The following is a 22089-nucleotide window of genomic DNA, read 5'->3' as shown; positions in this document are numbered from 1 at the left end:
GGGGTTGTTTGGCACGCTCACCCTTTTCAGAGAAAGAACATTTGGTCATTTTTCCTTCTAGGCAAGACTCGCATACTGGCAATTGACCTAAGACGATATTTTTCAATGGACTGTCTTTGGTTAGCCTTTTGAGTTTATCAAAGCCTATATGACCTAAACGTAAATGCCATAGATAAGTTTGATCATCATTATCAAGCTCTTTTCTTTTAAGGTTACTAGGTCTAAAATTATTGAAAAGTTCATTGTTAAGTGCAATTTGTATATCCGGTTTAAAACATAAAGCCCTTGTTCCATGTGAGAAACACATAATTGAAATCCATTACGAGAAATTGTGCAAATTAGAACTCGAAAAATTCAATTTATATAATTGTGTCTATAAACATGAAACACTAATCAAGTTTCTACTAAAATTAGGAATAAACAAAACATTGTCTAAAACTAAAAATTTCTTCTGAAACTTGAGGCGGGCTCTTCCTTTAGCTTGGACCGATACTAACTTGCCATTTCCAACTTTGAGCTTTAACTCCTCTAGGTTAAGATAATCCCAAGTTTCAAGCAGCTGCAATGAAGAACAAACATGGTTAGTAGATCTGGAATCAACAATCCAGAAGGATTTGTCATTCTCTAAAACACATGATTCAAAGACAAAAGCATTACCTTCGTTCAAATTGTTTAGAAGTCTGGGACATTGTTCTTCCTGATGTCCCTTCTCATTATAATTTGAACATTGAAGAGTATGACTATCAATTGTACTTGAAGAAGCACCATTGTTAGAAGCTTCATTCTTCATTCTTTTCCTTTGACAAAAGTTTGCAAAACTGGGGGGCGGCATTGCAATCAAATTCCATTCATGAGCTTGCAATTCTGCTTCTAGCTTATCCATGTCGGAAGAGTTAAAATTGTTGATCATATAAGATACAACAAATACATTATACTATGTGTTATAGTGAGATTTCTTTAACCTAGAAACTCGAGACCAGACTCCTCTTTAGAGGACACATGTACTCAATTTTCCCGAGAAAAGTTGAGATGTCCATGAGAGACTCCTCAAGTTTAAACCTTGCCTGAGCTAGAATCAGCGAGATGATGCGAATATGACCAAGTCTAATCGCATTCGTATGATTCGCATTATGTAGGACCAAGGAACAAATTTAACTCGTATGTACCAGGATATGTGTGAGTATCCTCTCAATCCTCTTGTGAAAACTTAGAGATCGAATCTCTATGATGCGAGCTGGTCTCGATGACCCAACAACCTCGATAAACCAATATAGACTCGCAAGTCTAGGTTCTATAAGAATATGAACAGCCAACTCGATAAACCAATATATCCTAAGCCTGCGAGCTTGCACCAGAATATGAACAACGAACTCGAACATTAGAAGTCGCATATGTTGTTGTATTTAGTGAACAGAAAATGTTGTTCATTTATTGACGTTACCGTTTTTAGTTTAATTACTGTAAATCAATGTATAAACGGATTGACAATGAATGCAATCCTTGTGTAACTAACTGGACACTTGCTTTGTCTATAAAGGAGTGATCCACCATGAAATGAGACCTACGAAACTCTTGCAACAGTGGACTAAGCAGACGGTGATCTGACTGAACCACTATACTCCTTTGTCTTCTTGATATTTGATAACTCTATGGTATAGAGATATTTTTTATGCTTTTAAACTAAAGTATTGTGAGAAGAGTAGTGAAAATGTGTTTATTTGATTAATTTTAATTAGTTTTAGTGTTATTTTCTATTTAGTAATCTAACTTTTAAGTCTTGTAAATATTGATATTGTTGGGTGTGTTTTTCCAATTAATTGTGCTTATTTTGTTGAAAAAGGAAGAATTAAATTGATAGGAAAAAGAAAAGGAAGCAAGGAAGAAAAGGAACACAAGCTGAAATTGGGCAGATTGCTGAAGCAATGCTGAAGCAAATTCAGCATCCTCGCAGTGACGTGGAAACAAGAGTTTCACTTATCCACCTCAGCAACTTCGGTCCAATCACTCAAATTACGCCAGCCAGCTGACGTGGAAGAAAGGGGACTAACCCTAGTCGGCAAAAGTGGAAAAGTTTGGGCTTCTATTTTGGGGTATGAAGTTAGTACCCTAAAAACCCAACATCTAAAAGAAGAGGAAAACCAAGTACAACATCATCATCATGTATGTACAGTACGGGGCAACTCCCATTTTTCATGGGAGGAGCTTTAATTTACAGCAGGAAGTACAACAAAGAAGAAAGAAGAGGGGACCAAGCCTTAGTGTTTGTCTTTTCTTGTACCCTTTCTCATTAGTTTTCTTCCTTTACTCTCGTTTATTGTTGTTTGTACTTAGTATCAAAAACTTTGTGAGATTGTAAATTTGGGCAGCAGCCATGGATGAATTGTTTTTAGCTTGGATTTAATCTTCTTACTTGAATATGAGCTAAACTTTTGAGGCTTGAATGGCTATGAACTTGTAAGTTGGGTATGATTATTTTTTAAGCTTACTTTAGCATTTGTTTTGCCTTTGTTCATTCAAGTGAGTTTCATTTTAATTGATTGTTCTTTCTTGGCCATGAATAACAATTTGCTAAGCTAGATCTTGTACCGGAATGGCTAGATCTAGTAGTTCAACTAGCATGAAGCAAGTGAAAACCTAGATTTAGGCTTTTCTTTGTAAGTGGGATATGAATATTTCATTTACCTTGCATAACATACCAAATTAATGTTTGAATTGCTGGTTTGATATAGCAATATATTGAGCTAAATGGTAGAATTAAAGTTGTGAGTGTTAGAAAATTCTCACAAGCCTACAGGAATTTTTTTGTTATCTTTGTGAAGAATGCTAGAGTAATGCTGAACCGATGCTGTAATGCATGGGAAAAAACCTGACTAGAAGGAATTAGTTATTCAAGCCATTTTGACATATTACATTTTTTATCTTGTAAACAATTTTTCTAGCAGCATTAGTTTTAATTTTAGCAAGTTTAATTCTTGTCATTTTTAATTTTGAATCATTACTCAACCATTTGCATATTATTTGCTCTTACTTTAAGTTGTAATTAATTGATTTACATCAAACTTTGTTTGCAATCCCTGTGGAGAGGATCTTACTTATACTTGCGTATATAATTTTCACAACAAGTTTTTGGCGCCGTTGCCGAGGATTGAAACTAAAAATTGTGTATGCAGCCCCTATGTTCAATGAGCTAAATCCGGGTATTGTGAGAACCGAAATCGAAGCACCTCACTTTGAGCTCAAGCTCGTCATGTTTCAAATGCTCCAAATGGTTGGTCAATTTGGTGGGTCGCCAACGGAAGATCCTCACCTCCATTTTCGCTCATTTTTGGAGGTGAGTGACTCTTTCAAGCTACAAGGAGTAAGTGAAGAGGCTTTAAGATTGAATTTGTTCCCATTTTCCTTGAGGGATCGGGCTAGAGCATGGCTTAGCACTCTTCCTCCCAATTCGGTGACTAATTGGAATGACTTGGGTGAAAAATTCTTGAGAAAGTACTTTCCTCCAACAAGAAATGTAAAGTTTCGAAGCGAGATCATGTCCTTTCAACAATTGGAAGATGAGACTACTAGTGATGCATGGGAAAGATTCAAGGAGTTGTTGAGGAAGTGCCCACACCATGGTATTCCTCATTGTATCCAACTTGAGACATTTTACAATTGTCTCAATGCGGCATCTAGGATGGTGTTGGACGCTTCGGCTAATGGAGCCATTCTTTCCAAGTCTTACAATGAAGCTTTTGAGATTTTGGAAAGGATAGCTAGCAACAACTATCAATGGTCAACTAATAGAGCTCCTACAAGTCGAAAAGTAGCGGGTGTTCTTGAAGTAGATGCTTTGACCTCTCTCACCGCTCAAATGGCCTCAATGATCAACATTTTGAAGAATATGAATATGGGAGGAAGTGTACAACCAGTCGCTGCCATTCAAAGGGCAGAAATCTCTTGTGTGTATTGTGGTGATGGGCATACTTTTAAAAATTGCCCTTCAAATCCAGCTTCAGTTTGCTATGTGGGTAATAAAAACTTCAACCGCAACAACAATCCATACTCAAACTCCTACAATCCGGCATGGAAGCATCATCCAAACTTTTCATGGGGAGGTTAAGGCGCAAGTTCAAGTGGAGCACAAGCACAAGGAAAGCAATCATTTCCACCGGGTTTTTCTCAACAACCTCATCAACCTCAAGGCTCTCAAACTAGTTCTTTGGAGAGCTTAATGAGAGATTATATGGCCAATAATGACGCTGTAATTCAAAGCCTGGCAGCTTCTCTTCGGAATCTTGAAGTTCAATTGGGGCAATTGGCCAATGATTTGAAGAATAGACAACAAGGCACTTTGCCTAGTGACACCAAAAACCCAAGAAGAGATGGCAAAGAGCATTGCAAAGCGGTAACCTTGAGAAGTGGAAAAATTCTTGAGTCAAATGTGGCTACAACAGGCAGTAAGGAGCCCTCTTCAATGCAAAAAGAGGGGGAAATGAACAAAAACCAACAATTTCAGCTGTTGAAATTCCCCCAGTAGTTACAGCATCCAGTCAGCATTCTGCTGTAGAAATGTCTTTGCAAAAGCCACCGCCGCCATTTCCTCAACGGTTTAAGAAGCAACAAGACGATGGTCAATTCTGGAGATTCCTTGATGTTCTAAAGCAGCTCCACATCAATATATAATTAGTGGAAGCTTTGGAGCAAATCCCAACCTATGTGAAGTTTTTGAAGGATATTTTGACAAAGAAAAGGAGGCTTGGCGAGTTTGAAACTGTCGCTTTCTCGGAGGGATGTAGTGCTATGTTGAAAAGTAAAATTCCACCCAAATTGAAAGATCCAGGCAGCTTTACAATTCCAATTTCTATAGGGGGTCGAGATGTTGGAAGAGCTCTTTGTTACTTGGGAGCTAGTATTAATCTCATGCCTATGTCTATTTTTAGGAAGTTGGGAATTGGAGAAGAAAGGCCAACCACCATCACTTTGCAATTAGCGGATCGTTCCATGGCTCATCAGGAAGGGAAAATTGAAGATGTGTTGGTACAAGTGGATAAGTTCATTTTTCCTGCCGATTTCATTATTCTTGACGATGAGGAAGATAGGGAAGTTCCAATCATTTTAGGTAGGCCATTTCATGCCACGGGAAGAACTTTTATAGATGTTGAAAAGGGAGAGCTTACCATGAGAGCTCAAGATGAGCAAGCCATGTTCAAGGTTTTCCATCCCATACGTGCTCCGGATGCAATAGGAGAATGCTTAGCAATTGGAGATATGGATCTTAACATGGTTGAGGAGTCCAAATTCAAAAATAGTAAGAAGGTGAGAAATAAGATTCCCCTTAAAGAAATTGCAAAGGATCACGAGCCGCGAGAAAGCAAAGACAAAACATCATTTGAACCTAAAACACCACCCACAAAGAAGAGAAAAAAGAAGTTTAGTAGAAAAATTTGGTCTCAAATGTTTAAAGTTGGGCAGCAAGTGATTTTTGCTAACTCTTTAACGAAGGCTACTCATGGACGACTAGATTCATGGTGTGATGGATCGTTCTTGGTGGTGAGAGTGTACCCCGATGGGGTGGTAGAACTACGTGGTGCACTTTCAAGATGAAAATTTTTGGTGAAAGGCCAAGGAGTGAAGTTTAGGGGTGGTGAGGTTGATCGAGCAAAGACCTCCATCACATTGGAAGAGGCTTGAGGAAGAAGGGTCTCGGGTTGTCATGGCTTTAGTAAATCACATTTGGGCAACCCAAGAGCGGAGGAACAAGATTATATTTAGTTATATATATGCTATGTAATAAGTTTGGGGTGTGCCACCCCTTGAAAAAAACATATATGTATTTACAATTAAGTTTGGGGTTTTCCACCCCTTGTTAAAAAAGAAGACGAAAAAAAATAAAAAAAAAAGAGAAAAAGAAAAGAAAAAAAATATATACATATATACATACTTATATAATTTAAATCTCTTTAGTTACTAATGAATTTGTAATGATGTGGTGATTGTTATTGCAGGTGCAAAGAATGGAATGACAGAAAAAAGGGGTTGCTGCAATATGGTGTGAGCAAATTTGTATGTTGAAGCAGTAGGTCCCAGTACAGCATTGGATCAGCATCGCTTCAACATTTTGAAGCACAGACTCTAGTGGGGAAGAGTTCAAATCTTGAGGGAGTTTTTTTTTTCCATAGTTAAATTGTTAATGTTGGTTGTGTTTGATTGTTTACTTAGTTTACTTTTATTGTTGTCTTTAGTTGTGTGAGTAATTAATATTATGTGGATTAGATTTGTATTAATCATGTTATTTTGTCATGTTTGTGATGTTATGTTTTAGCTTGCAAATGAGAAAAATACTGCATGTATTTTCATCTTTGTTTAGGGTAGCGCTCGATGATGAAAAATATCCATTTTCCTCCATTTGTGGAGTGCCTTGGTTTGTGTGTTGAATATGCTAATTTTAAGTGTTATTCTTGTCTAAATGCTAGCTTATGAGGAATGCTTTCAACAAGTATGTGCTTGTGTTATCCCACCATACTTTGAGTTTTTAGAATAGCTAACACTTTGAGAGAGTCTAAGCATCTAGAATTAGTTAGTGTAATCCTTGAGGCGAAATCCTAGCGAGCTTTATAACTTGGAAATGATTTAGGCCATTTTTGGACGATTGAGCCTTTCAAGCCAACCCGAGAATATTTAATTGTCAATAGTCACCCCTAATTGAGCCAAAAGTCTAGTTTTTCTTAACACCCGTCAAGTTACTATATCCACACATTCACACAAAATGTTATCCGTCACAAACCGAACCCAATCGCTAAAATTTATCAAGGACAAACTAAACATTATTTGGGATAGGCAAGTGAGGATAGATCTTTGCAAGATGTGGAAAAAAACAAGTTCATACTAGAGAAATGATGGGATGTGAGTCGGGGTGGTGAGAGTTGTAATTCACATAACACTAGATTCCTTCTCTTGCTATAGATAGATATATTTTAAAAAAAAAACAGAAAAGAAAAGAAAAAATATATATACATATATGTACAATCATAGTATTAAATAAAATAAGAGAGAGAAAAAAAAGGGACAAGTTTAAGGCTAAGTTTGGGGTGTACCATCCCTAATCAAAGAAAAAAGTTGCTTTTTTCTCTCTTTATCTAGTTGAGTTGAAAAAAAAAATGAAAAAAAAATATACATATATATAGCACATACATATAGCAAGAGAATGGGAACTAGATGGAGTGAACATTTTGGGTTGAAAATGAATTTTTGGGTGAGCGCTTGAGAGAAAAAGAAAAAGTCCTTGATAAATTGAGGTAGTTAGGTCATGAGCCTAAAAATGTCATCCTTTACCAAACCCGAGCCTAAACCTCACATTTCAAGCCTATTTAAGTCCTTTTGATCTAAGTTGTAAAGCTAAGCTACATTGGTGGAGAGGATTGCACTAGCTCAGCTTAAGGAAGCAAACTTTTTAAACTTGAGGATCGAGGGTAGTTGTTATAGAAATTCAAGGTGTTGGTGGGATGTATTTGCACACTTATTTGATCGAATTACTCTTGGTAAGTTTTAAGGACATAAATAGCATGCAAAATTCTGTTGAAACACACAAGTTCAAGGCATATTCACTACTGCCAATGTAACGTTCCATACCTACACAGTCTCAGAATCATCCCACTTGACTTTCCCCAAGCAGTGTGGGATTGCACAGCTTACCCGATGTTTCCCCTTACGGATCACGGGACTACTGACTGTCACAATCACCCCCCTTACGGGGTCTGACGTCCTCGTCGACCACACTTCCGGCTGGGTCAAGGCTCTGATACAATTTGAAACGTCCCTTACCTACACAGTCTCAGAATCATCCCACTTGACTTTCCCCAGGCGGTGTGGGATTGCACAGATTACCTGGTGTTTCTTCTTACGGATCACGGGACTACTGACTGTCACAATCGTAAGGGGACGTTACAAATGGTATCAGAGCATTGTGACAGTCAGTAGTCCCGTGATCCGTAAGGGGAAACACCGGGTAAGCTGTGCAATCCCACACCGCCTGGGAAGGTCAAGTGGGATGATTCTGAGAATGTGTAGGTATGGGACTACACAGTTTAAGAGGGCTTAAATGGATTGATGTGTACCACCTATATCAACAACGTGCATCTTGTTTTTCGGTAGCCCGTCTCGAAAGAACTCCATAGTTAAGCGTGCTTGGCTTGGAGCAATTTCAAGGATGGGTGACCTCCTGGGAAGTTTTCCCAGGATGCGTGTGAGTGAGGACAAAGCACGCTGGAAACACTTGTGGTTGTCTGTAGGGTCAGTCATCAATCCAGGAAGCAGCCAGAGTGGCGTACTCGTGTATAAGAGCCATTAGTCCGTGGGTGTAAGGGCCCAATAGAGGCTTGAAGCGGGGACGTTTCAAATGGTATCAGAGCCTTGACCCAGCCGGAAGTGTGGTCGACGAGGACGTCGGACCCTGTAAGGGGGGGTGATTGTGACAGTCAGTAGTCCCGTGATCTGTAAGGGGAAACACCGGGTAAGCTGTGCAATCCCACACCGTCTGGGAAGGTCAAGTGGGATGATTCTGAGACTGTGTAGGTATGGGACTACATAGTTGAAGAGAGCTTAAATGGATTGATTGGTACTACCTATGTCAACAAGGTGCATCTTGTTTTTCGGTAGCCCATCTCGAAAGAACTCCACAGTTAAGCGTGCTTGGCCTGGAGCAATTTCAAGGATGGGTGACCTCGTGGGAAGTTTTCCCAGGAAGCGTGCAAGTGAGGACAAAGCACGCTGGAAACACTCGTGTTGGTCTGTAGGGCCAGTCATCAACCCAGGAAGCAGCTAGAGTGGCGTACTCGTGTATAAGAGCCATTCATTCCGTGGGTGTAAGGACCCAATGGAGGCTTGAAACGGGGACGTTACAGCCAATTACACTTCCATTTCATCTAATTCTGAGAGAAAATTTCGTCCCTAGACCAAGTGTGAAAGAGCAAGATTTTCTCTGCTGCAAGCATGTTAGTGTCGCTCTCATTTTTTGTTTATTGTTTAGTTCTTTTTTGTTTTCATTACTCGAGGACGAGCAATACTCTAAGTTTTGGGTGTGATAACTCAATGGTATAGAGTTATTTTTTTATGCTTTTAACCTAAAGTCTTGTGAGAAGAGTAGTGAAAATGTGTTTATTTGCTTAATTTTAATTAGTTTTAGTGTTATTTTCTATTTATTAATCTAACTTTTAAGTCTTGTAAATATTGATATTGTTGGGTGTGTTTTTTCAATTAATTGTGCTTATTTTGTTGAAAAAGGAAGAATTAAATTGATAGGAAAAAGAAAAGGAAGCAAGGAAGAAAAGGAACACAAGCTGAAATTGGGCAGATTGCTGAAGCGAATTTAGCTTCCTGGCACTGACGTGGAAACACGAGTTTCACTTATCCACCTCAGCAACTTCGGTCCAGTCACTCAAATTACACCAGCCAGCTGACGTGGAAGAAAAGGGACTAACCCTAGTGGGCCAAAGTTGAAAAGTTTGGGCTTCTATTTTGGGGTATGAAGTTGGTACCCTAAAAACCAAACATCTTAAAGAAGAGGAAAACCAAGTACACCATCATCATCATCATGTATGTACAGTACGGGGAAGCTGCCATTTTTTTAGGGAGGAGCTTTAATTTACAGCAGGAAGTACAACAAAGAAGAAAGAAGAGGGGACCAAGCCTTAGTTGTTGACTTTTCTTTTACCCTTTCTCATTAGTTTTCTTTCTTTACTCTCTTTTATTGTTGTTTGTACTTAGTATCAAAAACTTTGTGAGATTGTAAATTTGGGCAGCAGCCATGGATTAATTATTTTTAGCTTGGATTTATCTTCTTACTTGAATATGAGCTAAACCTTTGAGGCTTGAATGGCTATGAACTCCTAAGGTGGGTATGATTAAATTTTAAGCTTACTTTATCATTTGTTTTGCCTTTGTTCATTCAAGTGAGTTTCATTTTAATTGATTGTTGTTTCTTGGCCATGAATAACACTTTGCTAAGCTAGATTTTGTACCGGAAGGGCTAGATCTAGTAGTTCAACTTGAATGGAGCAAGTGAAAACCTAGATTTAGGCTTTTCTTTGTAAGTGGGATAGGAATATTTCATTTACCTTGCATAACTTACCAAATTAATGTTTGAATAGTGTTCTGCTTGTTGGTTTGATATAGGAATATATTGAGCTAAATGGTAGAATTAAAGTTGTGAGTGTTGGAAAATTCTCACAAGCCTAGAGGAATTTTTTGTTATCTCTGTGCAGAATGCTAGAGTAATACTGAACCGATGCTGTAATGCCTGGGAAACAACCTGACTAGAAGGAATTAGTTATTCAAGCCATTTTTGCCATATTACATTTTTTTATCTTGCAAACAATTTTTCTAGCAGTAGTAGTTTTAATTTCAGCAAGTTTAATTCTTGTCATTTTTAATTTTGAATCACTACTTAACCATTTACATATTATTTGCTCTTACTTTAAGTTGTAATTAGTTGATTTTACATCAAACTTTGTTTGCAATCCCTGTGGAGACGATCTTACTTATCACTTTATTACTTGTTTGACTACGTATACTTGCGTACATAATTTTCACAACAATATTTCCAGTTTTTTTACTAAGTGCTTACGTTCCCAGTTCGAGTACTCGTCGTTTTAGGTCGAATACTCGCAATCGTTCCTCATATAATTTCTTCTTATTATTATTATTATTCATTTTTGGTGTTGCGAAATTTGCTCGACAACATTTGGCGCCGTCTGTGGGAAGAAAGAAGTACACTCTTACTATATACAAGAAAGAAAATCATCATGGCTGGAAACCAAGCAAATGGAGGTGTTAACAACGAATCCATCAACATTGGAATGATGAACGTTCTGTTGTCTGGGGGTAGAACACCACTTGTGGATGTCATCAATCGCGGAGTAGGTCAAGGTAATGTCAGACCTCTCAACCTATTCCTTAAAATTGCTGGCCCACAGGTCGGAGAAACATCTACACCAGCAGCCACAACGAGGCACTTTCCACCTTTCACTCCGACGGTGGTGTCGGAGGGTATCGTCCAACTAACCACCGATTAGTATACTACAATCCAGGACCAGCTGTGCGCCCTGCATGACGAGGTGGATGGACAGAACAGAGCCTAACGTCCTCCTCGAGCACCCACTGCTCGCACAGAAAACCCTCATGTAACCCACTCTAGATGTCGTAATAACTGTATTCGCAGGGAACGAAGGACCAATCTCAAAGGAATCGACCTGAATCAACCAACCTCGAGAGACCAATCTGCGAGGCATCCCAACCAGGAGACACAGATCGAGGAAGACCCCGAACGATGCAATCCTCGCAGCAGACCTTCGCGAGACAATGACGTAGAATCTGCCTCCTCGTCTTCACATGGTCGCACACCCAGAAGGTACACGAGGTCCGGTTCTATGGAGACATCGTAGGGAGGGCAATATCAAGTTCATAGGGGTGATCTGCGTGATCACCTTAACGTTGTTTTCAAAGCACGCTCCCACGCCCCTCGTGACGAGGAAGAGCCCCGTGATCCCCAAGTGGGCGATCAGGGTATAAATACTTGCACCAACCTGCCTAATGCACCGGTTGGGACTACTGGGGTTAATATCCCAGCAAACCTCACTGCAATAGCAACAGCCCCTGCAGCCACACCAGTCACTGCTCCCTTAACCGGGGGTATTGACCAAAGCATGCTTCTGCAGGCTTTGAAAATGCTCGAGTAGCAGAGAAAGCCCATATACAAGTTGCATGGGACCTCTCCTTTCACCACGAAAGTTCGACAAGCTCGACTCCCTAAAGGATTCCGGTTATCCGAATCCCTAAAATACAAAGGTACCTATAATCCCATTGATTATTTAGAGAAATTCAATACTATTTTGGAAGTGGATCAGGTACCTCAGCTTGTAAAATGTCGCATTCTTGCGGCAACATTGGAGGAAAACACCCACGATTGGTTCGGCCAATTACCTGAGGCTTCTATCTCAACATGGGAGACCTTTGTCGACCTGTTCATCACGTACTTCCAAGCCACGATGACCTATAGGCTGCCCTATACCACTTTGGCTAACATCAAACAAGAGCCTGGTGAGTCTTTACAGGAATATTTTAAGCGTTTTAATGCTGAAGTAACAAAAGTTGAGAAGGCTCCCGAGTCTTCGCTAGTTTGTATGTTAATAACAGGTGTCCTGTCGAGAACCGATTTTTGGAAGGAGCTGCAGGCTCGAAGACCAAAATCGCTCGTCGTCTTCTTCGCCATGGCAGAACCGCATAAGAGGATTGAGAATTCCTTGGCAGAGTTGGAGAAGGGAAAAGATAAGTGTAAGTCACCAGTGCCACGATCACAATCCCGCAATCCCCGAGGGAAGAAATCCAGAGGACAAAGTCCAAGAAGACGCAGTCCACGGAGACAGCGAAGTCTGAAACTGGCCAAGTGCCCCCCCAAGAAGGAATCCTCACCGGAAAGGAAGGGTGGACTGCGTTTCGTGAACTATACCGAGCTCGCAGTACCGCGAGACCATATCTACGACATCAAAAAGAAGAATGGGGTCTTCAAGAAGCCTCCCCCGATCAGGGGAAACCGCGGCAAGAGAGACCCCAAAAAATTCGGTAAGTACCATAAAGATATTGGTCACACTACTTTGGAGTGTTTTGTTTTGCAGGACGAAATCGAAGAGCTAATCAGGAGAGGAAAGTTTAGTAAATACAAAAAGAATGAGGAAAGTCATCCCCGAGAGGATGAAAAAGAAGAAAACCAGGATGCGAGTGGTTCAAGAACTCCTCGCAATATCTTGACCATCATAGGCGGACCACATATTGCAGGTGACTCCAAAAAGTCGCAGGAGCGATATGCAAAAGAGAGAAGCCACTCACCAACGTGAACAACCTAAGCGAGCGACCGGAGAAGCTGTTCAAAAGAGAATGCGACGACATCACGTTCTTGGAAAGTGATGCGAGATGGGTTCACCACCCACATTCTGACGCATTAGTTATCATTTCCAATATTGGCGGAGATAACTTCGACCGTATACTAATGGACAATGGAAGTTCTATGAATCTCTTGAACTTCGAAGCCTTCAAACAGATGGGGTTGCATGAGAAGGATCTGCAACCTGTAATGTCGAGTATATAAGGTTTTATCGGCAATGTCATTGCATTGAAAGGGATGATCAATCTCCCGGATACTTTAGGAACCGACCCTGTAGCAGCCAAGTCGATGGCTGACTTCGCAGTAATCGACCAATACTCAGCATACAATGCCGTGATTGGTCGGCCAATTCTGAAAGAGATTAAGATCGTGACGTCAATCTATCATCTCACAATGAAGTTCCATACTCCCGCTGGAGTAGGTTCTGTGCGAGGAATCCAATCAGACTCGTAAGAATGCTACAACACAGCAGTTAAGCTTGCAAAAAAGAAGTCAGTCAATGTCATCTATCTGCTAGAGGCACCACCTCCTCGTCAGGAGGTCTTCACGATAGAAGAAGTGTCGCATGAAGATGGACCGGATTCGGATCCTAGGATCCTCAATTATGCCGGAAATGCCCAAGCTGTGGAAGACACTATTGAGGTACCTATCGATCCTGTAGATAATAATAAAGTTTTGAAAATTAGTTCTAAACTAACTTTTCAGCAACGAGAAAAACTAACGACATTTCTCAAACAAAACCTTGATATTTTCACTTGGAAACATTCAGATATGGTCGGAATATCTCCGCAGGTCATGTGTCATCGATTGAACATTGACCCCGAAGTGCGAGGGGTCTGACAAAAGCACCATAAAATGGACCCCACGAGGTACCAAGCACTAAAGGAAGAAGTCGACCGCCTCTTGGCATGCGGCTTCATACGGGAGTCGTTCTACCCCAATTGGTTAGCAAATCCCGTATTCGTGCCCAAGCCTAACGGCTCATGGCGCACATGCGTTGATTTCACTGATTTAAATAAAGCATGTCCCAAAGACAGCTTCCCACTTCCTAGCATTGACCAACTTGTTGATGCCCCTGCAGGTCATGAACTTCTCAGCTTCATGGACGCATACTCGGGATATAATCAAATCCCGATGTATGAACCAGATCTGGAACATACCTCGTTCATTACAGATCGAGGTCTGTATTGTTATGAAGTAATGCCCTTCGATTTGATAAACACAGGTGCGACATATCAGAGGCTGGTAAATATGATGTTCGCAGATTTGATTGGGGACACCATGGAAGTGTATGTTGACGATATGTTCGTAAAATCTCAACATGCAACTTACCATGTCAACCATTTACAAGCGATGTTCGAAATACTGCGATGATATAAAATGCAGCTAAATCCTTTAAAGTACGTCTTTGGAGTCGGTTTATGGAAATTCCTCGGGTTCATGGTCAATCAGCGAGGAATAGAGGCAAATCTCGCGAAGATCAAAGCATTACTGGAAATGCAATCACCGACCAAGCCAAAAGAAGTCCAAAGTCTCATAGGTTAAGTCGGCGCTCTAAATCGTTTTATATCACAATCCTCTAATAAATGCAAGGAGTTTTTTAAGATTTTCAAAGGCAACAAGAAGTTCCAATGGACCGAGAAATGCGAAGAAGCTTTTCAACCATTGAAAACGGATTTGGGGCAGCCCCCAATCCTGTCAAAACCCATATCCGGCAATGTCTTATCCATTTACCTAGCGGTGTCAGAATAAGCGATTAGTTCGGTACTAATCTGCGAAGATCAAGGACGACAATACCCGGTGTACTATGTCAGTAAACGATTGTTAGATGTTGAGACTCGCTATCCTCAAATGGAAAAATTAGCATTCGCCCTGGTAATATCGTCAAGAAAGCTGCGACCTTATTTTTCAGGCCCATAGCATTGAAGTTTTAACAAACTACCCTTCGAGGCAAGTCTTAGCCAAACCAGAGGCATCGGGGAGATTGTTAAAATGGTCGGTAGAGTTAAGCCAGTTTGACCTCAGATACAAACCGAGAACTGCGATTAAGGGGCAGGCCTTGGCTGATTTCATTCTCGAGTTCCAAAGTATTGAAGTGGCACTCATAAATGACAAGATTGACACTACTGTATCGAATGGAGAAAGATGGAAGTTGTACGTCGATGGGGCTTCTAATAGCGAAGGTTCCGGGGGTGGAATCATAATTATAAGTCCTAACAATTTTAAGGTACATGCAGCTTTACGTTTTGAATTTTCTGCATCTAACAATGAAGCCAGGTATGAGGGTTTGATCGCAGGATTGAAGCTCGCTCTCGAAATGAAAATAGAATATTTACAGGCTTTTAAAGACTCCCAAATCGACGTATGCTAGGTAAACGGAGAATATTTGGCTAGAGGCGGGCGTCTGGCTAAGTACCTCACCATAGTATGCGAGTTGTTGCAGAAATTCAAGAAAGTAGTCGTTGCCCAAGTACCGCGCGCTCACAACTCACACGCAGACACATGGGCCCGCTTGGCCTCAACTAGAGAAGCTGAATTACTCGATGTAATTCCTGTTGACGTATTGGCTCACCCGACAGTGAGTCGAGAAGAAGTGATGGAAATAGACGCTGCCAAAGAAGTCACTTGGATGACTCTAATAATAACTTACCTAGAAAAAGGTATGTTGCCCGATGGCAAGATAGAAGCGAGAAAACTGCGACAGCGTGCTGCCCGGTATGACATCTATGATGGAAGACTATATCGCAGAAGCTTCAGTCAACCGCTACTTAAATGCATTGACGGAGAGGAATGCGACTATGTACTCCGCGAGATACATGGGGGTATCTGCGGGAATCACGCTGGTGGTAATTCTCTTGCCTTAAAAATCATGCGGCAAGGGTATTACTGGCCTACCCTGCGGCAAGACGCTTTCAACTTCGCAAAGATGAGATAAGTGTCAGCGAATAGCCACGTATGTCCATCAACCTCCGAGTCACTTACATTCGATTACAAGCCCTTGGCCCTTTGCAGTCTCGGGCATCGACTTGATAGGTGAATTACCAAAGGGAAAAGGCAAAGTCAAGAACATTGTAGTCACGGTCGACTATTTTACAAAATGGGTCGAAGCCAAGGCACTAGCCACCATCACAGCAGCTAAACTACGCGAGTTTGTCTACAACTCCATAATTTGTCGATTTGGCATCCCTTACAAACTCATTTCAGATAACGGAAAGAAATTTGAATGTAAGGAAATGCAACAGCTGTGCGATGACTTAGGGATTAAAAGGCGTTCTCAGCAGTCGCCTATCCGCAGAGTAACTGGGAAACTGAAGTAGTCAACAAGATAATAAGACACGCCATCAAAGGAAAACTCGATGAGCGTAAGGGGGTATGGCCAGATAAGCTTTCGCAAGTTTTATGGTCATACAACACGGCCCCCAGATCCACGACTGGCGAAACACCTTTCTCGCTCTCTTATGGATGGGAGGCTATGATACCAGTCGAGATTGGGGCAGGCTCCCTACGAAAAGATGTTTTCAACATTGAACAGAACGAAGAAAAGCAGTCTCTTTGCCTCGACCTTCTAGAAGAAAATTGCGATCAGGCTCACCTGAAAAATGCGGCTTATCGGCGGCGAACCGCAAGATATTTCAACTCTAAGGTCAAAGAAAGAGTTCTGCGAGTAGGAGATTTGGTTCTTCAAAAAGTAATGCCAAATACGAAAAACCCAGCACATGGGGTCTTCAGAGACAATGGGGAAGGGCTATATCTAATCGCAGAAAAGATTGGTAACGCAACATACCGACTCGCAGAACTCGATGGTACTGCAATTCAAAGAGCCTGGAATGGCGAGAGCTTAAAATTTCATTATCAATAGTACTCGCACTGTATCGTTTGTACTCGCTATGTATTTATACTTAGTCATTTTATTTACATAAATATTCTAAGTATAGGGGTTATATAAGCGACACACTATGTACTATTGATCAATAAAGAGTTATGAAATTTTTCGAGATTTTGAAATTTTTTGAGTTAACACTTATTACACCAAGTTGTAATTAAGCCGCAATTGAAATATTATAAATAGAAAAAATGCAAGTACCCGTGTACTGCAAAAATGTTATAATATAAATAAATACCCCCGAAGGGATGTAAATTTGTTCAAAAGGAAAATAAGCATAAATTTGTCTAAGTACAAGTTGCGAGTACCCTTATACCGCATAAAAAAGTCTAGCAAAAGTAAATATTAAAGTAAAAATTAAGCATCAGGAGCGGCAGGGGCAGTTGGGGTAGTAGATCCATCTACGACTTTGCTGGCAGACTCGTCCACAACTTCCTCGGTGTCCTAAGCATCAGCATCCTCCGGCGAAAGATTTCCTCCACTCCCTTGAGTTTGCATGGGCGACATGGCTAAAAATGCCTCAGCCATCTCAGCCGCTTCTGCCCCAAGGATTGAGAAGTCAAAGTCCAGAATCTTGGAAAGAGTTGTATAAATATAGTCAGACACCGCCTGGTCGTACTGCTTCTTTCCATTTCCCCTCTCGACCTCCAAGTCGCGAGACATCTCCTCGATCTTCATCTGAGAGTTCTTGGCTTCGAGCTCGACTTGCTCCTTAGCCTTGCAAAGTTCTTCGAGCTCTTTGTCCTTGGTAGTCGCATCTTGCTTGAGCTTCTTGATGTCCTCCTAAAGCTGAACATTCTATCTTTTCACAAGTTTGACTTCCTTGGATCCAGTGACAAATGCCCTCGAAAACATACCAATGAACTGCGAAGCCATTTCTGCAGAACAAGGCAGGGGCTCTTCAGCAAGGGTCCTGTCGACCTTTGATATAAACTCATCACCCACGAACTTCTCTTAAAAAGTTAAGATGTTGTGAGCTAAAATGGTCGGATCGATCACGAACTTCGTCCCCTTGTCTTGCGTAGCCTTAGCTAGCTTCTTGGAGGAATCCACGGCAGGAGTAGCCATAACATCGCTTTTCCTCTTCTGAGGAATGACAGGTGATGTCGTTCCTGTTCCAATCTTTGGCTTGCGGTTAAGGACTAGTGCGGACTTCAGGAAAGTCATCTCAGCGAGGTCAAGAAAAGATAAGTACAGATAATAATAAATTTTAATATAGTAGTTTATAAATTCGATATGTTAGCTGATGTTGGCCGAGAAGTCTGCTTGGAAAGGCGTTTGTCTATCCGTTCTTTTTGCTTCTCAAACGGTTCCTTGTACACTGGCTCCCTTTGAAGGCTCACGTTCTTCGGAATCACCTTATGTTCGCGCAGCTTTAAGGTCGTGCAAGTAGTCGCCAGTCACGATCTTGAACAGGGAGGATCCCGAGAATTTCAGCAGTTTGTCTACGGGTTGCGTCTAGTGCAGGTCGAGCCGGTCTATCTGCGAGAATAAAGAAAATCGGGTTAGTTCAAAATTACAAGGTGACATGAAAATTAACTAAGTAAAGAAATATGCAACATACTGGGTCGACGATTAAAATCAGTCCTAATCCCTGGTACTTTAAACACGTAAAACCATTTAGATTTCCAATCCCCTATATTGGAAACCATGCCTTCCACCCCATTGATCTCAGAGGTGGCACTTGCTGAAACAGTAGAAGCCATTGTGGACACCCACGTTTTTTATGTCACAAAAATAACTAAACTATGCACATACTCCATATACATCGCATAAAAACCTAAAGCTATGCGATAGCTATTTGGGGTTAGTTGGAAAGGGGACACGTCATACCGCTTAAGAATAGCGGAGATGAATGGATGGAAAGGGACTGAAACTCCACAACGAAGTATGGGTATCGAAACAACCACATCCTCTGTGGGTATGATCGCAGGGTTAGTAAAGGAAAGGTGTGCTATCTGGGTAGGACGAGGACGCATGGAGGAAAGTCGCAGCAAATTTAATCTTGAAAAAGTGGGGAGATCAGATTTGGTGACTCGCGAAACCAAGTCATCGCATGAAAAGGGCTCATCCAATTGAGTATTATCCACCGAATCAGTCCCACTTCCCTCAGCGCCCTCTTCCTCATCTGACTCGCGGTCTAGAGCCATCCAGTCTTCCTCCATCTCCTCGACTTCGACGTCAGGAGCGCACCTGGAGTGAATAAGGTATTCACGGGCTTACACCGTAGACTCGCTGTCTCGAATCTCAATATTTCATGGTTCAGCGAGCTCTTGCACCATCGTCTCGATGTCTGCAGAGGACAGCGGGCCCAGCTCCGTGTCTCCAGCAGTGGGGATCTCCTCTTCTGAGATCGAAGTTGGGATAAAGATATCCTCCTGATGGTCTTGATCGCCATCGAATGCATCACCTCCAGAGCCAAGCATTTGGCTGTCCGACAGATCGCTCATCTGAAAGATAGAAGATCTTTTCAGCGTGGTGAATGTGCGAAAATAATATAGGTGACCTCACCCGCATGCCAAATTTAAAATCTACTTAGAAATCTGATTTGGACCCTCGCAAAGATCCAATCAGCCCACTAGAAAATCGCAGGTGTGCAAATAGAAGAATCTCACAAAAAATGGCTGGGTGTATCCCAGTAACCCAAGGGGCATGCGTTTTTGAACATGACCCTGAAGTGACTGGGAAACACCCACCGTTTTGAGGAATTTAACCAACCACAACTTGCGAGTTTGGCACGCATATCCGACTTGCGATGTACCTCAAAAAACAGCTGGGTGTATCCCAGCGCCACAAGAGGCATGCGTTTTCGAGCATGACCCTGAAGTTACTGGGAAACACCCACCGTTTCGAGCAAAACCACTAGTTTAAGAATACGGTTATATGGGAAAAGGGAACACTTGCATATGTCGAAAATGGCTGAGGGTATCGCAGTACCTCAAGGAACATACGATCGCACGTATGAGCATTGGAATACGGCAACACGCCCACCATTTGAAGGACTTAACCAATGTTCCCATAACAAAATACACAAAGAATATAAAACCCTATGTTCTGAAAACAGCGACTAGGAATGACAAAGTCTCTGTAAAACCTAAAGGAAGCAGATATGCGAGTATTCAAAGTGTTCATCCGAATAGCCACGAGTATTCATGAAATGGGCAGGTAAAAAGATACGAATATTCAAAGTGTTCTTCCTAAAGTTCACCCTTATACAAATTTCAGCCCTACTTTTCTAAGATTACCCAGTTCTACATAGAAAAATATAGCCCTATGTGTATTCCCTACGAACATACATATCCGAACCTTTCAACATGCCAGAAAACCCAGAAAAATAGTTTCCATCTTTTCAAAAAAAAAAAATCAAGTAACACGAGTGGATTAGAAACTGAGCTTTAGCTTTTCTGATTGCTCCCTGCAAATGGTCCCGATCTCTCCTAAAGTTTTAGAAAGTTGGAAAGAAAAGTGTGAATCTGAGGGAAGGATGGATCTCTAAAAAAAAAAAACACTCAAAGAGAAAAAGGGGAAGAGGAAGTTAAGGATGAGAGGGAAAATGAAAAAGTTATTTCGTATCAGAGGGCTTAAATACTCATATACCTCATAAATTGGGATTATGACACTTGGCAGCAAGAATGCCTAAGGTTAGCTTATCCAACGGCCAGCCATGGGCACGCCAACACGAAAACCGAAGATTTTCGTGACGTGGAACCATAAATTGAATAAAATGACATAATTACAGCCGTCATTTTTCGAAACCCTCGATGGGACAACCAAAGGTCACCTCCTCGTGACAACCTATCCCCTGTCTCTCGCAAATAGTTTCCCTCATGACCGCATCTGTAAAGTCGCGAAACTAAGGGCATGTTTTATGGTGAGATTTCTCTCACCTAGAAACTCGAGACCAGACTCCTGTTTGGAGGACACGTGTACTCAATTTTCCCAAGAAAAGTTGAGATGTCCATGAGAGACTCCTCCAGTTTAAACCTCGTCTGAGCTAGAATCAGCGAGATGATGCGAATATGACCAAGTCTAATCGCATTCGTATGCTTCGCATTATGTAGGACCAAGGAACAGATTTAACTCGTATGTACCAGTATATGTGCGAGTATCCTCTCGATCCTCCTGCATAAACTTAGAGCTTGAGTCTCTATGACGCGAGCTGGTCTCGATGACGCAACAGCCTCGATAAACCAACGCAGACTCGAAAGTCTAGGTTCTATCATTTTGGTATGCGATGTCCGTAAGTGCGACTATACAAGAACGCATACTGTTGGATATTATTTTACCAGGATCTTAGATCTACTCACAAGTATGTTGATTAACACCCTAAATATGAACTTTCTAAAACGATGAAATAAACACATATAAAGTTTAGGAAACATTACATTGGGTGCTGCAAAATATAATGACTCCTTCCGTTAAGATATCTAGCCCTTGATTCCTTTCTGTAGGAGAGCATTATCAATATCTGAACCTTGATCTCTTTCTCTGAATCTTTGATGCTGAAACTCCTTTTTGCTGAAAGTCTTTCTTCACGATCTTCCTCACTATGATTGAGGTATCACTTGCTGTGTGTGGGCACTATTCTCACACTAAGAATTTCAAAATTGAAGAGGGAAGGAAGAGAAGAAGTGGCGGCTAAAGATAGGGAGAGAGAAAGGCTAAGTTTTTTCTGAATCAGAAGTGTAATTTTCCTGAAGCCTTCACTATCTATTTATAGCATTCCACTAGGGTTAGGTTTGAATTATTTGGCATTAAAATAATGAAAATATCAGTTTAAATTTCCTACAATAGTGGTCGGCCATGCATAGTGGATTTGGGCCTCACTTTTTGCAATTTTGCAGTTTTATCTTTTCTGCATCTGATTTTCTCAAAAATGCCAATTTTCAAATTCAACCATTTACATGTCAATTCTAACTATTTAATAACTATAAATAATTATTAAACAATCTTGTCATTTAACATATTTTTTAATTAACAAATATGCCCCTAAAACTCTTTCTTTACAATTTCGCCCTTACTTAGTGAAAAATTCACAAATAGACATAGTCTAAATTGAGAATTATAATTGATTAATCAAAACCAATTACATGAGTCTTACAAGAAATATTATCTCAACTAGTGCGGGGACCATGGGTCTATATAACCGAGCTTCCAATAAGTAGATTAAGAATTTATTACTAAAATTCACTAACTTATTAATTCTTCGTTGAATCCACGCATAGAACATAGAATTGCACTCTCAGTATATAGAATGCTCTATATGTTCCACCATATAGACACATCATTA

At 40.9% G+C, this 22089-nt stretch overlaps 1 protein-coding gene and 1 non-coding gene across 2 annotated transcripts; one reads left to right on the top strand and one right to left on the bottom strand.

The window, feature by feature from the left end:
• The first annotated feature begins 3175 nt into the window (after positions 1 to 3175).
• Positions 3176 to 4519, top strand: LOC133030366 (uncharacterized). Its single transcript, XM_061103098.1, has 2 exons — positions 3176 to 4010; positions 4104 to 4519. Exons 1-2 carry the CDS (start codon positions 3176 to 3178, stop codon positions 4517 to 4519), a joined length of 1251 nt encoding a protein of 416 aa, XP_060959081.1.
• On the bottom strand, positions 3515 to 3621 carry LOC133030694 (small nucleolar RNA R71). The gene has a single exon (XR_009684243.1). It is a non-coding gene; the product is annotated as a small nucleolar RNA R71 (small nucleolar RNA).
• Positions 4520 to 22089: the final 17570 nt, after the last annotated feature.

This window comes from Cannabis sativa, chromosome 8, assembly GCF_029168945.1.
Source record: "Cannabis sativa cultivar Pink pepper isolate KNU-18-1 chromosome 8, ASM2916894v1, whole genome shotgun sequence".
NCBI lineage: Eukaryota > Viridiplantae > Streptophyta > Magnoliopsida > Rosales > Cannabaceae > Cannabis > Cannabis sativa.
The sequence above is the reverse complement of the archived record's forward strand: the minus strand, read 5'-3'. Positions and strand labels throughout refer to the sequence as shown.

Excerpts from the sequence above, each read along its gene's own strand:
- LOC133030366 (XM_061103098.1), top strand. The coding sequence starts at position 3,176 with ATGTTCAATGAGCTAAATCCGGGTATTGTGAGAACCGAAATCGAAGCA. Across the intron at positions 4,011-4,103 it reads AGCTTCAGTTTGCTATGTGG|GCGCAAGTTCAAGTGGAGCA; the intron begins GTAATAAAAACT and ends GGGGAGGTTAAG.